This window comes from Bufo gargarizans, chromosome 2 (genome assembly GCF_014858855.1).
Source record: "Bufo gargarizans isolate SCDJY-AF-19 chromosome 2, ASM1485885v1, whole genome shotgun sequence".
NCBI lineage: Eukaryota > Metazoa > Chordata > Amphibia > Anura > Bufonidae > Bufo > Bufo gargarizans.
The window spans coordinates 38,854,179-38,872,270 of NC_058081.1; the positions used below are offsets into that span (position 1 = coordinate 38,854,179).

Consider the following 18,092-nt stretch of genomic DNA (forward strand, 5'->3'; position numbering starts at 1 on the left):
TGTATGCGGCGCTGCAAGACGAGATTTCTCCTCTGCAGTAAAAGATACGTTTGCTGAGGCATATGAGCTGAGGGGGCGGCGATGTTCATATGCTTTGGCAAACACTTTGTATATAAAAAAAGTTAAAAACAATCCCAGCAATGATTTATTCATCCACATCGATTGATGTGAATGGAGAAATTGGGTTTGCCAGGGCATAGGATTTAAGTGGGTATGGATGTTGGGCGGAGCTCCTATGTCCTGGCAGACGCCTTTCCCCTCCATTTTTTTTTTTGGCAGAGATTTTTTCATCCACATTGATCGATGCGAATAAAGAAATCTGTGCCGTTCATTTTTTCTTTCAGCCCAGAGGATAGCAGAAACTCCTAATGCTGGCCATACATGTAATGATTGCGGAGACCTTCAAATGCCAGGGCAGTACTAACACCCCACAAATGACCCCATTTTGGAAAGAAGACACCCCAAGGTATTCGCTGAGGGGCATATTGAGTCCATAAAAGAATGAAATTTTTGTCCCAAGTTAGTGGAAAGGGAGACTTTGTCAGAAAAAATAAATAAAAGATCAATTTCCGCTAACTTGTGGCAAAATTTATTTTTTTCTATGAACTCGCCATGCCCCTCATTGAATACCTTGGGGTGTCTTCTTTCCAAAATGGGGTCACATATGGGGTATTTATACTGCCCTGGCATTTTAGGGGCCCTAAAGCGTGAGAAGAAGTCTGGGATCCAAATGTCTAAAAATGCCCTCCTAAAAGGAATGTGGGCCCCTTTGCGCATATAGGCTGCAAAAAAGTGTCACACATGTGGTATCGCCGTACTCAGGAGAAGTAGGGCAATGTGTTTTGGGGTGTCATTTTATATATACCCATGCTGGGTGAGATAAATGTCTTGGTCAAATGCCAACTTTGTATAAAAAAATGGAAAAAGTTGTCTTTTGCCGAGATATTTCTCTCACCCAGCATGGGTATATGTAAAAAGACACCCCAAAACACATTGCCCTACTTCTTTTGAGTACGGCCTTACCACATGTGTGACACTTTATTGCAGCCTAGGTGAGCAAAGGGGCCCACATTCCAAAGAGCACCTTTTGGATTTCACAGGGCATTTTTTGCACATTTTGATTTCAAACTACTTCTCACAAATTAGGGCGCCCAAAATGCCAGGGCAGTATAACTACCCCACAAGTGACCCCATTTTGGAAAGAAGACACCCCAAGGTATTCCGTGAGGGGCATGGCAAGTTCCTAGAATTTTTTATTTTTTGTCACAAGTTAGCGGAAAATGATGATTTTTTTTTCTTACAAAGTCTCATATTCCACTAACTTGTGACAAAAAATAAAAACTTCCATGAACTCACTATGCCCATCACGAAATACCTAGGGGTGTCTTCTTTCCAAAATGGGGTCACTTGTGGGGTAGTTATACTGCCCTGGCATTTTAGGGGCCCTAATGTGTGAGAAGTAGTTTGAAATCAAAATGTGTAAAAAATGCCCTGTGAAATCCTAAAGGTGCTCTTTGGAATGTGGGCCCCTTTGCCCACCTAGGCTGCAAAAAAGTGTCACACATGTGGTATCGCCGTACTCAGGAGAAGTTGGGCAATGTGTTTTGGGGTGTCATTTTACATATACCCATGCTGGGTGAGATAAATATCTTCGTCAAATGCCAACTTTGTATAAAAAATGGGAAAAGTTGTCTTTTGCCGAGATATTTCTCTCACTCAGCATGGGTATATGTAAAAAGACACCCGAAAACACATTGCCCTACTTCTCCTGAGTATGGCGATACCACATGTGTGCCCCTTTGCCCACCTAGGCTGCAAAAAAGTGTCACATATGTGGCATCGCCGTACTCAGGAGAAGTTGGGAAATGTGTTTTGGGGTGTCATTTTACATATACCCATGCTGGGTGAGAGAAATATTTCGGCAAAAGACAACTTTTCCCATTTTTTTATACAAAGTTGGCATTTGACCGAGATATTTCTCTCACCCAGCATGCGTATATGTAAAATGACACCACAAAACACATTGCCCAACTTCTCCTGAGTACGGCGATACCACATGTGTGACACTTTTTTGCAGCCTAGGTGGGCAAAGGGGCCCACATTCCAAAGAGCGCCTTTGGGATTTCACAGGGCATTTTTTAGACATTGTGATTTCAAACTACTTCTCACACATTAGGGCCCCTAAAATGCCAGGGCAGTATAACTACCCCACAAGTGACCCCATTTTGGAAAGAAGACACCCCAAGGTATTTCGTGATGGGCATAGTGAGTTCGTGGAAGTTTTAATTTTTTGTCACAAGTTAGTGGAATATGAGACTTTGTAAGGGGAAAAAAAAAATCATAATTTTCCGCTAACACAAAATAAAAAGTTCTATGAACTCACTATGCCCATCAGTGAATACCTTAGGGTGTCTACTTTCCGAAATGGGGTTATTTGTGAGGTTTTTCTACTGTCTGGGCATTGTAGAAGCTCAGAAAGTCAGAGCTGCTTCAAAAAGCAGAAATTCACATTTTTGTACCATAGTTTGTAAACGCTAACTTTTACCCAAACCATTTTTTTTTATCCAAACATTTTTTTTTTATCAAAGACATGTAGAACAATAAATTTTGCGAAAAATTTATATATAGATGTTGTTTTAAAATAAAAAATAAAAATTACAACAGAAATTGAAAAATATCATTCTTTTGCAAAAATTCCGGTAAATTTTGATTAATAACCAAAAAAGTAAAAATGGCAGCAGCAATGAAATACCACCAAATGAAAGCTCTATTAGTGAGAAGAAAAGGAGGTAAAATTAATTTGGGTGGTAAGTTGCATGACCGAGCGATAAACGGTGAAAGTAGTGTAGTGCAGAATTGTAAAAAGTGGTCTGGTCATTAAGGGTGTTTAAGCTAGGGGAGCTGAGGTAGTTAAATGGCACAATTTTGGAGTACATATAATTCACTGAAATTATTGGGGTTTAGTTTAAGGTTTGTTACAAATTTCACAAAAATGAATCTGCCAAACAAACCCAAAGCTCTTTAGGTTCGCAAAACTGCACATGTTGGCAGGTAAAACCATGAGGGATGAAGAAGGATGCTCACTTGACCCTGGGAGAAAGTGTGTGTGTGGGGGACAGACAGCCTAGATCAGCAAATCATGGGTAGCAGCAGGCAGGGAGATGCCTATGCAGAACGTCATTCTGTGTTGAGCTGTTGATGAGGATGGATGGGTCTAAGGAGTGTCTGCCAGAAAACGATCTTAGACAGTACACAGTACACAGAGTGTAATAGGGACAGTGTAGGGAAAAAGGAATAATTTTGTAAAATACTAGGGACTTTGAACATAGAAAGCAGTTTGAGGGAGTGAGGGGCTGGGGCACAGTGCCAACCACCTGCAAGGGAAAAAAACATTATTTTTTCTCATTTGAATAGAGAGAGAGTTTTTTTTCCCAAAACCTCAAGTTTCTACATATTATTATTGCCAGCACAGCACCCTAATAGCATTCTGCTGCTGAGCAATTGCACATTTTTAATGTTCTATTATAGCAAAATCATTTTATGGCCATAAGACGATTTTTATACCAGTGAAATGAAATGCAAATAAAACAAAAGACAGAAGTATCCCCACCTTACTATATTATTAAATTGTTGGTGTGTGTGTGGGGGGGATAACTGCATGACAAGTTTGCAACATGTCTTTTACAGTAGAGAAGGGTCTTTTTTGAAACTTCATTGATAAAAAACATAAATATCACATTAGTCGGATCTTACACTGGCCTTTCGTGTGCCATTATATTGGTGTTGGGGAAAGTGGTGGGGGGTAAATAATAGCAAGTTTGTAATGTGTGTTTTACAATAGAGAAAGTTCTTTTTTTTGAAACTGTGTTTTCAATCACAAATACCATAGTAGTCAGAAATCATACCTGCACCAGTACTTCATTATCCCAAAAGTAACAGCAAACAAAATATAACAACACATTTTTATACATGCAAACAATAGAACTAGGGATTAGAGATTATTCTGGATTACCATAAAGGGCACTGTTCAGCTGTATAGTGGTTATCAACCACATCCTCGTTTGGACTGTTTCCCATAGCCCAGCTATGATGGAGGGGACTCTTTCACTTCTCTTTCTTATCGACACTACTCTATATTGTGTGGTTGTAAAGGAAAGTCCCACACTAAATATCCTCAGTCTCAGCAAAGATCATAAATGAATAATGGCGACTAGGTAGTAGTCACAATATATCCCTTACCCACCAGGACCTGGGTACTGTGATCACAAGGCCTTCGCCATCCAACACATTGTATGGCTATATTAGCAAAATATGCCACCTGGAAAATATGTCCCCGTGGAAATTCTCCGGGGATTCTAGTTATTCCATCCAACCATCCATATATCGTTGCCTTGTTATTTCTTTTGCAGTGAGGTCCCAGGACACGTTGGAGTTCGGAGCCATAAGTTCTGAGGTGTTCGTCCCATTTGGAGAGGCTGTGTGGTTAAACTGCTCTACTCACAAACCTGATCAAACAATCTATGAAAGCAGATTATACAAGAATCAGACCAAGAGGGGGCCCAACTGGTTGGCAGTGCAAGTGATTGTCCGTGACTGGGAGAACTCAACGTGTGTCTGCATGCTCAACACTGGAGATGGCATTTTTATAAGTCACTCCATAGTCATGTCATACGGTAAGTAGCATAATAAAAATAAAAAGTTACATTCAGGGTGCTTTTTATTAAAGGGTATGTCCACTTCATTTATTTTTATTAGAAGGGCTTCCTAATCACAGAGTGTCCCACGTCTAGGACCTCCAGTGACCAGCTGTATTCTGCAAGGGAACCTGGCAACAAGTGTTTAATTTCCCTGCAGCACCACTGCAGGAGAAATTAGGTATTACACATGTTAGGTCCTCCACAGTGAAAGACACTTTTTGTAGCTGATCTCCGCTCTGGCTAACAGAAGGGGTCTTAAGTTAGGAATTTCCCTCTAGAAACTTAGATTAAACTTAAACCCAATCCTGCAAGAAATTATGATGAGCGTTACAATTGGGACCACTCATCTGAACATGAGCATACAGGTATTTATGATATAAACAATATGTAATGAGGAACTGTAACTTGAGAGAACTGGAATTCTCAGTAAGTTGAGACAATTATCTACCACTAAATATTAACTATCACCACCCTATAATAAAGGATAACTCTGTCCTTTCCAGGAAGCACAGACAAGGCTGTTTTAAGACATTGGGCCCAGTATCATGGTTTCATGAGTGCGTTCCCCTCACAAACATTGTTAATTCTTCTACAACTTCTACATATTCAATAAATGTCATAAGAGTATATTCAGACACAGCAATCTACAGCAATCACAGTGTACTGCCGTGACTACTTTTGCAAAACTCTAGCAAATCCACAACATGAGTCTACAAGTGAACATACCGTAGAATATTTATTACCTATTTATACACTTTAATGGGACCTATTTGGATTTACTGGTGTTTCCTCTGATTGGAGTCTTTAATTCTCCCTTTTCTTCTTTATATAGCCCAGACCCCCATGATGATGTCATCCAGCAGCTAAAAAGAACAGTGCCAGACAGATGGTGACCCAGGCAGTAACAGTAGCTCAGAATGTAATAGTGCACCACACAGTAAAAGTACTCATGATGTGTGCCGGACAAAAATAGTGCCCCCTTGAGGTCCCACATTGTAATACTGCTCCCTTTATGTCCCAAGCAGTAATAGGGCCACCTTTGTGCACTACACAGTAGCATTTTCATATGTAGGTGTATTTTTGCAGCAGGTCTCAATTCCTCCTTATTTAATGATTAATGTTTGCTTTAAATGGATGGAAATGTTTTGTGTCTAAAAACCAGTACAGATGTAAAACTCAGTGTCCCATACGTGCCGCTCTAGCACATAATGCAAATTTGACTGCAAGGGGTTAGTTTATTCCACTCACTCAATCTTGAACTCACCTTCCACTCAGGCTGCAAACTGAGCATAATTCACCCCAACCAGTCCACACACCCTCAAATTACTTTGATTTCCCAGTGACAGGAAAGAAGATGTACACCATCCAGATTGGGTCTCCCAAGGTGTGTCACCTAAAATATCCAAGGTCCCAAATTTTTATCTTCCTTCAGAAACAGGGGTGGGGCTGGCATGACAACCCCCTGCATCCTGGTCCAGCCCCACAGCCGACACTTAATTATCCATGCTCATCCCACCTAACTATTCAACTGGCAGATATGAAATATGAACAAAACATGACTTCAAGCCTGTATAGAAAGTAGTACAGGAACAGGCATATTTCCATGTTTCATCATAGAGATCGCATAGACACCAAATATGAGACATGTAGGCTCTACAGGATGTGAGATCCTTGATCTATGGAGATGCTTGCAGTAAGGCATGATGCCCATGATGTACCAAATGCAATAAGAAAAAATACACTTAAGTCACTTAAAACACTTAGGTCTTAAAAGGAATGAATTACAGCCTATGATATTCCTATGTAAAGCCATGTATGACTCTAGGGAGTCAAGTATCAGGGTGAATAATTTACCGCAAACTGACATTATTCTGATACTTGACTATAATATCTGACCATGTCCTAAAATGAACACTACTCCTACTGTGAGTGGAACCTCAATTTCTGAGTCCTTCATGAATTTCCATATTATTGAGTGATCTTCGTGTGTGAGGAATGGTGCATATTTAATTGAGTAATGCCTCAAACCAAACAGCATGTCCCAATATTAATATAGTAACATGAATATACCTGTGATGTTGTTGCAGCTCTTCCTTCCAACATCACTATAGACCTGCAGACTGAGCTACAGGAAGGAAAAGAATATACGATCAACTGTACGGTTCATGATGTTGCTCCTTTAGAGTATCTTACCATGAACATCCGCAGAGGAGAGGATGTCATTGACACAAAATCATATGAAGGACCACACGTGGTGAATAGAAGGACTGTGAGTCACTTACATACATTGACAGCTTGTCGCAGTGACAACCTTAAGGACTTCTCCTGTGAGGCCGTCCTACGACTGGGGTCAGAGGTCCACACAGTCAAGTCCACGGAGATAACCGTACAGGCCTACAGTAAGTTGGATCACAAGTCTGGCATTTCTGTCTTCTCCAAGCGAAATATGGGCCAAAGTTCTCATTGTTAAGGGTGCAGCGTCCAACAAATGTGTGTAAAGGGGACACTTTAAACATCTGTCTATCTAATGTATTTGCAATGTATGGTATTTCCTATCATCAGGCTGGCATTGTCATTGCACCCATTCACCCCTAAGTGGTGCTGGTGCCACTCATTTATATAGCTTGGGGTGTGTCTAGCTCAGGGCATTCCAGTGTAGTAGATTGTAGTGTATTGTAGAGAGGAGGAAAGCAAGTGTAAGGAGGAATGAAACAGGCCTTATCCACTATGTAGCTGCAATTTCTTTCCTCCGGGACCTGATCAATCCTGGAGAGGACAAACTAAGAGTAGTTACAGCAGCTTAGCACTGGACAGTAAGTCTACGTCTAAATATAAAGCAAATCTAGTAAAGGTTAGAGTTGAGTCTGGCCTATGGACTTCACAAGCACAAGTGACCAAGAGTATTTTTCCAAGTTCCTGGACACAGCCGGATGACCAAGGCGCCAAGTTGTTCTTATTCACTAGAACCCTTCCGGGATATAGTAAACCTCAATACTTCAGGAGAGCATCCTGCAAATAATGTAGCAGAGAGTATGCCTGCCATGAGGGACAAACGCCCTTATTGGATAGCTCAAGATGAGTAGAAAAAAGTATATTTACCGTATTTTTCGCCCCATAAGACGCACTTTTTCCCCCCAAAAGAGGGGTAAAAATGCCCCTGCGTCTTATGGGGCGAATGCTGCCATTTTCCATCGCAGTCTGCGATGCTGCAGTATCGCAGATTGCGATGTATCAGCTGGACGGGGGAGGGAGAATGTCCGGTGTCATGCAAATGCGGCGGGGCCGGTGCGGTCACTGTACTCCGGCCCCGCCGCTAACTCATATCCTTAATGCCTAAACATTTTATAATAATAGCTTTCATTGAAGTTCCGATCCCCAGCCCCCCTGTACCTTACTAAATGTCCTGTAGCAGGCAGAGCAGGGCAGGCGGCCGGCCGTAACTCACTGACATCACCTGCCTGCGCCGCCTACTTCATTCATAAAGTAGGCGGCGCAGGCACGTGACATCAGTGAGTTCCGGCCGGCCGCCCGCCCTGCTCTGTCTGCTACAGGACATTTAGTAAGTAGTACAGATGGGGCTGGGGATCAGAACTTCAATGGAAGCTATTATTATAAAATGTTTAGGCAATAAAGCAGTGAGTGAGCGATGGGGCCGGAGTACAGTGACCGCACCGGCCCCCCGCATTTGCATGCCACCGGCCCCTTCCACAGGTATATTAGGGCTAATATGGATGGCACTATTATGGGGTGGGGGATATGTGGATGGCACTGTTATGGGGGGAGTGATCTGTGGATGCCACTATTATGGGGTGGGGGATATGTGGATGGCACTGTTATGGGGTGGGGGATCTGTGGGTGACACATATATAGCAGTGCCATCCACAGATCCACCCCCCCCATAACAGTGCTATTCACAGATCCCCCTCCATAACAGTGCCATCCACAGATCACCCCCCCCCACAACAGTTCCATCCACAGATCACACCCCCATAACAGTGCCATCCACAGATCTCCCCCCATAACAGTGCCATCCACAGATCACCCCCCCATAACAGTGTCATCCACAGATCCCCCCATAACAGTGCCCCCCTTTAGATCCCCCCATAACAGTGCCATCCACAGATCCCCCATAACAGTGCCATCCACAGATCACCCCCCCATAACAGTGCCATCCACAGATTAACCCCCCATAACAGTATACAGTAGAGCAGTATAGCACCCCAGACTATACAGCCCCCCACAGTATACAGCACCTTAACCTCAACCTCAACCTTAAACACCTATACCATCAAGGGCACCTCAACTTCCATCTGGCTGGTGTTCCCTGCATAGAGAGTGCCCCGGAGGATTTAGTGCTGTCTTCCCCATTACTGCACGCCGGCCCAGGGAGGCCCTGCTAACCATGAGTAAATGAACTACTACCCCCTTCGGCCCACCGTCACCTCACATGTTGCCCCTGCGGACCCGGTCGCTGCAAGGGACAACATTTTTAAGGATTTTCAACATTTCCAACAGGGGGATGGAGGGTCTTCCTGTTTTCATCAACATCCTTTAGAACAATCACCTATGATGGTAGCTGTAATTTTGTAATGCATTTCTTATCCTTTTTTTGTTTCTATCTCCCGTTCTGGACTGTGGTCACATGACCATGTCCATGCAGATCTTTCTTATTTCCTGTGATGTTCTATCCATGGACGTGGAAAAGCAGCAACAGATGCAGTGATAGGGAAGTGTCTATGTAACTAGCTGGTGGGAGGAGCTATTAACTAGCTGACATTGTTAGGGGCGGTGCTGGAGTTGTGGCAGAGGAAGAAGAAGTGCATCATGGGTTTGGTAGGATACAGGAACTGGAAGTGCTATATACAGGATGGAAATGAACCAGAGTGATTGGCTTATATGGTGAAAATGGGTCAGGACAGTTCAAATTTAAAAGAAAGCACAGAGAAGATGCACATGATCTAGTCAAAACTTGGTGCCAGCTCCATGGCTCCTGTCCCCGCTGAATGTATGATGTACTGTATAGATGTACGTTAACTCTGCTGGTCAGTCACTGCTATCAATAATAATGTGTGCAGAATGGTTACGTCAGCTTAGAGGTAGATATTTAGGGGCACATTTATTACGACCGGTATTTTAGGCACCGGTCTTAATAAACTCCTGTGCTGGCGGTAGATTCGCCGGAGTTATAAAGAGGCGCCTGCCTCTACATAACTTCGGCAGATCCACTGCCACTTCAAAGTATAACTTATCACTGTTCTGATAGATATAGACATCAGATGTCAGGTAGTCACTAGTGTAATTTAATTATAATATAATCACAGAGTACCTTCGCCAATGTAAAACGTAACCTTTACTGATGATCATTAAAACTCACCCAGATTGTGCCCATAAAATGCAATTGACAATAAGGCTGGGTGGGACAAGGAAAAACATCCAACCCTTACACTTGCCCTATCAAACTACAAGCCCTGACTAGCAAAAACGGAATGGCCACTCCAATAGGGGCTATCACATTTCAGAAACCTCCTGATAGGCCCTATATGTCCCTGACAAGGGATAGATACCGCCACCCGAGAAAAGACCTATTATGACTACAGTCGAACAGTAATGTCATTGGTCAATGCATAGATCAGAAAACAATAAAGTCACAACATAGATAAATAATCGCACATAATACATATATGCTCCCAAATTGTCATGGTCTTACCCTCTCACTGTTCTCCTTCGTTTGACATGTGCTGGCGGCCATCTTGGTTTCTGGGTTTCTTGTAGCCTCCCACCCTGCGGCTTCTCCTTCCCACTGGGAGGAGCTGGATGCCTAGCTCATATATATAGGAGGTCTGTGGCTTCAGTTCCTTGCTTGGTCCTCCTGTGTTCACATGCTTCTAAGACTGCTGCTGCTTCTGGTTCCTGATCCTGGCCTCGTCTGACTACCCCGTTGGTTCCTGATCCTGGCTTCGTCTGACTACCCTTCTGGTTCCTGACCTCTGTCTACGCAAGACCCTGCTTCGGTTTAGCCATCCGTTTGGACTTTTGCTTACGGCTTGATTTTCAATAAAGCCTTCTTATTTCCACTTATCTCTTGTTGTACGTCTGGTTCATGGTTCCATGACACAAATAAGCCAGTGGCGTCCAAATATGATCACCAGTGGAAAAAAGGGGCACATACCAAATGTCCCAGGAATGCAAACTTTGTCCCGACGCGTTTCTCTGAACCGTTCTCTGGGGTCAGTTCATCAGGGGACCACACATAACAGAAAAATTCCAAAAAACAAACAATACAAAAATGGTGGCAATAATATGTGTGCGCATCAGATTAAACTTTTTGGTAATGCACTTGTTTTTCCATGTTCCCTCCCTGAGATCTATGACTCATTTCCTTCTTTGCAATGCTCCACCCTTCTTCTGGAGTACAGCACTTCCTGTGTCATGGATGCAGCTAACAGACCTCATGTAACAGGGACACATGTATTCTTCACGGTACGCTAAAGAAAGTATCATCTTTTGATCGCATAATACTGAGATCCATTCTTTCTGCTGTATCCATGTTGTCAGAATAAAGCAACTTTGTGGATGAATCACGGTATTGGAGAGTTCAGCTATCTGATGAGGATTGTCCGCAGTGATTATATCTGCTTATACAGGCCAGGCATAGAGGTCTTACAAGGGATAGATCGCTATCACAACAATCCGAGTCAGAATAGTGATAATGCCCATATGATAATGGAAATTGTAATGGCCAAAAAGAATAACAATTCCCACAAATTTGGGACCAATTATAATGCATCTGCATCACACACCCAATGTCCACAATGCTGATACTAATAAGCCCCTTTTAAAGTATACCGCAGACCAGTTAACTACTGATAGTACTAATATGGCTGTGTAAGTAAAATTGTAAATATTGTCCTGATGAAGGGGGCTACAAGCCCTTGAAACGCGTTGACCAAAATAAACCTTGTGTAAAAAGACAAGTCCTGCCTACAACATCGTGCTTGACAGCGCCGAAACAAGTGGTTCCCATACCTCCGGATTTTTCTCCTTCTCATTGTATAAGTAAAATTGGAATAACAGTAGGAAAGGCTAATCAAAGTAACTATCGATATAGCAGAGAGGAGAAAATATGGTATTATGCTTCCCTTAATCCCAACTGAAATGCCAGGCCTGGAGAGGGCATGATAATTAGGTCATTCCATGAACAGAGACCGGACTTTCCATCTAGATCATGCCCTCTCCAGGCCTGGCATTTCAGTTGGGATTAAGGGAAGCATAATACCATATTTCCCCCTCTCTGCTATATCGATAGTTACTTTGATTAGCCTTTCCTACTGTTATTCCAATTTACCGTATTTCGTTTTCAGAAATGACCCAATGACCCCTCTCTCCTTCTATACCAGTTTGTAACTCATCTTGTTTATGATTAGTGCAATTGTCTGTATTATGTATGTGCACCGCTTATCATATGTACAGCGCTATTGAAAGAATGGCGCTTTAATAATAAATAATAATAATTAGAGTGTTAAAGGGGTTAACATACGCCATAGGCTTTCATACATATTTTCATTAGTCTTTTTAATATTTAATATTAATATATTATATGTATTAATATATATATTATTAAAATATTAGCACTGCCAGAAGCTCCTGTAATAAACGTTGAGAAATGGACAGTAGCGTGAGCCCCTGAGGAGCTGCTGCAGAGGATGGGAGTGGTAGTGGCCCTGATGAGATGATGTGTCATGGTGTACTCCCTCAGGTCATTGCACCCTGACATTCTATGCAGTTAAAAGGTGGTATAAGGAATCCTGGCAGAAGTAGAAAAATAGAAGTCTCTCTTTAGTTAGTGCCAAATAGGGGTTGTATTACATATGGCAGTAGTTAAATACACTGCAATTTCTCTTCCCAGATGATGATATATGGTGGCTGGCAAAGTGGCAGACAATGGCACCTCTTGTATTCTATTTTGCTGATGTCTCTCCCCTGAACGTCTGTCTAACAACTGAAAGCTAGCACATGTGGCTGTAGGAGTCCACCGTGTAATGCAGACATTGAGTTGGTCTGGCCTAGGTGACGGGTGTCTGAACCATAGTCCCCCACCTTCAGCAGGGTCTGTAAAGCTGTGGCAGGCTGGTCACCGTGCTGACTGTAAATTTTCAGGTCTCTGTATCCTTGGTATTCTTGCAGTCTCTCTGGAGTAGTGGTCTCACAGACTGTGCTTCCTCACTCCTCACTAGTCTATCTAGGACCCCCTCTCTTGGTAGGAAGCAGAATCAGTCCACTGAGGGGAGGAATGGGATTGTTAGTCCCATACGTACCGCCAACCATTGCCAGCTATACCTCATCTGCTGGTGTATAGTGTAAACAGGAACATGGTAAAATATAAAATATAATAAACATTGCAGATACCCCCAGGCTTGTGATACTGCAGATAAAAAATGGGAACTCATTTACAGCTGAGTCTCATTGCCAGTGGATTTCCTCCACAAAATATCAGCTTGAAATGGTCATTAAAGACACCTTAGTTCATGTAATTTGCACTGCCCTAGATCTGGGATATCTGCAGTTTGTTGTGTTATGTTTTACCAGGATCCCGTTTACACTGTACACCAGCAGATGAGGTATGACTAGCAGTGGTTTGTGTTAGGAATGGGAATAACCATCACAGTCCTCCCCTCTTAGTAGGAGTGGGGCGGTCCTGCTTCCTATCAGATGGGGGAGTTTCAGACTAGTGAGGACTCAGGAAGCACGTCCAATTGTTCCTGCTCCAAGGGTCTTAAGGACCAGCATTAGATCCAACTCTTCTGTAAGACCTCTACTCCAGAAAGACTGCAAGAATGTCAAAGAAACAGATACCTGAAAAGCTTCAGTGTTTACAGTCAGCATAGTGACCAGCAAGCCACAGCTTTACAGATCCTTCTGCAGGTGAGGGACTATGGCTCGGACACCTATCACATAGATTACATCCAGGCCAGACCAACTCAAAGCCTGCATTCTACAGTGGACACTCATAGCCACAAATGCAAGCAAACAGCTGTTTTTCCATAAGAAGGGCTTCCTGATCACAAGCAGACTGCAGAGTGTCCCACTGCTAGGACCAGGCTCGGACTGGCCCACAGGGGTACAGGGGAATCCCCCGGTGGGCCCCTGAGCAAAGTGGGCCCCTAGTCTCCCACCCCCTGCACAAGTGGCACATAACACTGTAGACTTATTGCACTACATACATATATTCAATGTACAGCACCTCAACCATCATATGTTCATATAAAAACTTGTCAGATTATTTATTATATTTGAATGTATGTGTACGGTGGGACCCCAAAATACATTTTTATGGTGGGCCCTAGGTACCCCAGTCTGACACTGGCTAGGACCCTCAGTGATCTGCTATATTCTGCAAGGGCAGGATCAGTCTTAGGTTAGATGGCACTCTGTGTGAAAGTTTCTGTGTTGCCACTGCCTCCAAGGGCCCTTGACACCTTCTGTGTCCCCTGCCCCCACAGTGCCCCTACCACATTCTGTCGCCACTGTCCCCTGTCATCCATACCCTGCCTCCCCTCACAGAGCCGCTGGTACCTTCTAGGCCTTTAACTTTCATAGAGCCGCCACCACCTTCTAGCCCTGCTTCTGTACCCATGGTCTACCAGAATTCCTGATATCTTATGTGTTATCTGTCCTCAACAGTATCTCTTCAACCTTCCACCACTTTTCTATCATGCCCCCCCCCACCATAGAGACCTCGGCACTTTCTAAAACCCTACCCACCACTGAAATCTGCTTCAGCCCACTCTAAAATAGAGGCCGTCTCTTTTTGCCACTCTTTAAACCCAAACGCAGGGAGCTGATAAATCTACACCCTGAGTGTGTGTTATGTTTTCAAAGTTTGGACCAATTAATGGTCAGTTATCGAAGCAATTAGCATTTCCCAATATTAATATAGTAACATGAATATACCTGTGATATTGTTGCAGCTCTGCCTTCCGACATCACTATAGACCTGCAGACAGAGCTAAAGGAACGAAACGAATATACCATCAACTGTACGGTTCATGAAGTTGCTCCTTTGGAGTATCTTACCATATACATCAGCAGAGAAGGGGACGTCATTGACACTAAATCATATGAAGGACCACACGTGGTGAACAGAAGGACTGTGAGTCACTTACATACATTCACAGCTCATCTCAGTGGCAACCTTATGAAGTTCTCCTGTGTGGCCATCCTACGACTTGGGTCAGAGCTCCACACAGTCAAGTCCACGGAGATAACCGTACAGACCTACAGTAAGTTAGATCACGAGTCTGGCATTTCTGTCTTCTAGAGAATGTGAATTGTGGACCAAACTCTTAGGGGGAAACATTTTTTAAGGATTTCTAACATTTCCAACAGGGGGAGCTCACTGCTTATGAATTTAATATTGAGCTCAATGAGAGCCTTAAAGGTAATGGAAACCTATGGACTCATTATATTATGAACTGATAAGACTATTGCTTAAATATTGTTTATGCGGTCAGGAGATCAGAGATGAGAGCTACACATGGAACATCAGATGATGGAATTCAAAGAAAACACAAACTGACAGACTGAAATGCCTGAACATATTTAATAAAAACTCATTTGAAAAAATATTTTTACTCCAAAATGAGTAAAATGCAATAAAAAAGGCCACAGGTACATAACCTTAAAAGGGGTTTCCAGTTTGCATCGACATCCTTTAAAATAATCATTTATGAAGGTAGCTGTAGTTTCACTCCTTTCTTCTTTTCTGGGCTGTGGTCACATGACCATGTCCATGCAGCTCTTATTTCCTGTGATGTTATGTCCATGGGCGGGGCAGAGTTAGGGGAGTGTCTATGTAACTAGCTGGTGGGAGGAGCTATAAATTAGCTGGGCGTTGTTGAGGGCGGTGCTGGAGCTGCACAGAGAAAGGAGAAGTGCATCATGGGTTTGGTTGGATGCAAAAACTGAAAGTGCTACATACTGTACAGGATGTAAATAAACTAGAGGGATATATTTAAATAGTGAAAGCAGGTCAGGAGATTCCAGTTTGAATCTGTTAAAAACCTTAGGAATCCCGGAAAACCCTTTCTGAAGGGGTTGTCTGAGACCTAAACAATCTAGAGGTGGCTGAGTGCAGTGGCTGGCTTTGGGTGGCCCCAATGCTATAATGAGTTCCCTGGACACCATTAAGGAGTCACCACATGTTGCTGCTCTCTGGACAGGATGAGAAGGCATGGTGCACCCCAATCTGAAAATAAGACCAGATAACCAGGGTTTACATTAAACCAGTGTGCTTCTTTATTGGAGAAACTCAAGTGCAAAACAATACACTGATCTGGCTTCTACAGTCTCCTCCCCGGCAGAAGAAGGTTCTACGAAACACTGGTCCCTATCTGCAGACAACGACAACAAAGATATCTGGTGGAGTGGAGAATCACAGGCTAAATAGAAGCAATGTTGCAATTTCAGTCTGTCATAGACTTGTATAGAGTTACAATACAATCTATGGGAATGACTAAGCAGTTTATCCAGGTATAAAAAAATCTTCAGATGTAAACAAAAGAGCTAAATCAGACAATTGAAAGGTCAGTGTGTCCGGCTTTTTCCACCCAAAACTTTGCATAGTCCCTTGTAGTAACTGTGGAAGATTCCTAACTTCTCAGTGCGTAGGTAGAAAGTTCCAAAGTCTCTCAGTATTAGCTGGCTGGGCATTAACCACTTCCACAGTGCAGTGTAAATATACTGTAATAGGTTCAAATGATCAGGATATATTGCAATAAACATGTAAATGCAGTTCAACAATATAAAACAGTATAAGTATAAACAACAGCCTAAATCACAGTGCAAGTTAACCCTTCAAAGTGCATTAAAGTAGTGAGTTGATGGCCTTGCATAGTAGCAATAGGGTCAAATGTCCATAACCATCCATAGTTCAATGTAGCCTTGCTCCAGAGCACTACATAAGCATGGTCTCAAAATAAAAATTTGCACCACTCCTCTGCGCAAAACTTCATGGTTCCATCTCCGTGTCTCCTGTCTTCGCTGCTTCTGGTCCCCACTGGAAGTATGATGTGCCATATACATGCATATCACCTCTGGTATTGGTTATGTCAGCTCAGGTAGATATTTTAAAATGCTTCCACATTTTTAAGAATGTGATCTGTTTTGGCCTTCAAGATGTGACTTTTTTCCAAGAGCAGTTGTATTTTAAATGGTACTTATTTTGAGTACATATAATGCAAGGAAATAACTTTTTGGGGGGTTGGGAAAAACAGTGATTGTGCAATCTTTGGGTTTACTAATTTCGGAGATGGTATAAATTATTTTTATTTAGCCATCGATGTATGTGTGAGAGGACATATTCTTTTTAGTATGGGCAATAGTTTTTATTAGAACCATTTTTGGGTACATGAAGCTTTGATCACTTTTTATTGCTTTTTTTTTTTTTGTGGAGCCAGAAGTAACAAATTCCAGCATTAATTAGTTCTCAGTTCACTCTGTGGCTTAAATAACAGATCAGGTTGCAGACACAGTGATACAGATAATGCGTTTGGGTAAGCTTCATATTATTTTTTAACAAACAAAAAAAAATGTGCGGGAAAAGGCATTTTTATGCTTAATTTGTTTTCTTATTTTACTATGCTTTTATTAGTCTAATGAGTTAAATTCCAGGAATCTAAGTGATCTCCAATCCTATCCCAGCTATGTGTATTAGCTCCTGTTGGCTGATCTCGTAGGTGCAGTGGCAGTGATACTGTATATCCATCATAGAGTGTTAACGGGTGTTACGACACTCACCGCCAGGTAGATGACGCCGCTGGTGAGTGAATAAGCCCCTTTCTCCAGGAATGCAGTTTTTAATCCAGCCGATCATCAAACCCCCGAATGGAGCATAAGAACGTGGCAACTCCCGATCAGCAATTCAGTCGAACTCCTTCCACAGCTAGCAATATATGAAAGCGCTGTCCCAATAATAAATCCCTCCATAAACGAGACCAAGCTCCGTCTTGAAAGTCAAACAGGGAATCCTTTATTGAGGGCTACCCGCCCATTTTTATGCAGGTCCCCATCTGGTGGACCCTCCCCTAGGGGCCCAGAATGGAGACTGGGACACAGGACAGACATGCAGCACTACAGAAACAATACATCCCCACAATGCATTATGGTTTCCTCCTCTCTGCCCTGGCGACACCAGAGGGATAATCCAATTATCTCCCAAGACAGAGGGAAATCACCAATACACATGTGGGGACAACAGAAAAAGACATCACCATTTAAACACACAATGTCACAACCCTTTTCAATACACAGACATTTAACATATCCCACAATGGCACGAATTAGACCAGGAGGTCAAGTTGGTTCAAGTCCTTTGTGAACAATGAGGCCATTTGGGTT

General features: G+C 42.7%; 1 protein-coding gene across 6 annotated transcripts in view; it reads left to right on the forward strand.

Annotated features, from left to right (window-relative positions):
* Positions 1 to 18,092, forward strand: part of LOC122927178 (intercellular adhesion molecule 5-like) — a 39,134-nt gene that overhangs the window by 14,418 nt on the left and 6,624 nt on the right. For all 6 annotated transcript variants that reach the window (XM_044278789.1, XM_044278784.1, XM_044278786.1 and 3 more), the window contains exons 4-6: positions 4,410 to 4,673; positions 6,785 to 7,096; positions 14,666 to 14,977. In XM_044278789.1, the coding sequence (XP_044134724.1) occupies positions 4,410 to 4,673; positions 6,785 to 7,096; positions 14,666 to 14,977 (888 nt within the window). The remainder of the gene's footprint in view (positions 1 to 4,409; positions 4,674 to 6,784; positions 7,097 to 14,665; positions 14,978 to 18,092) is intronic.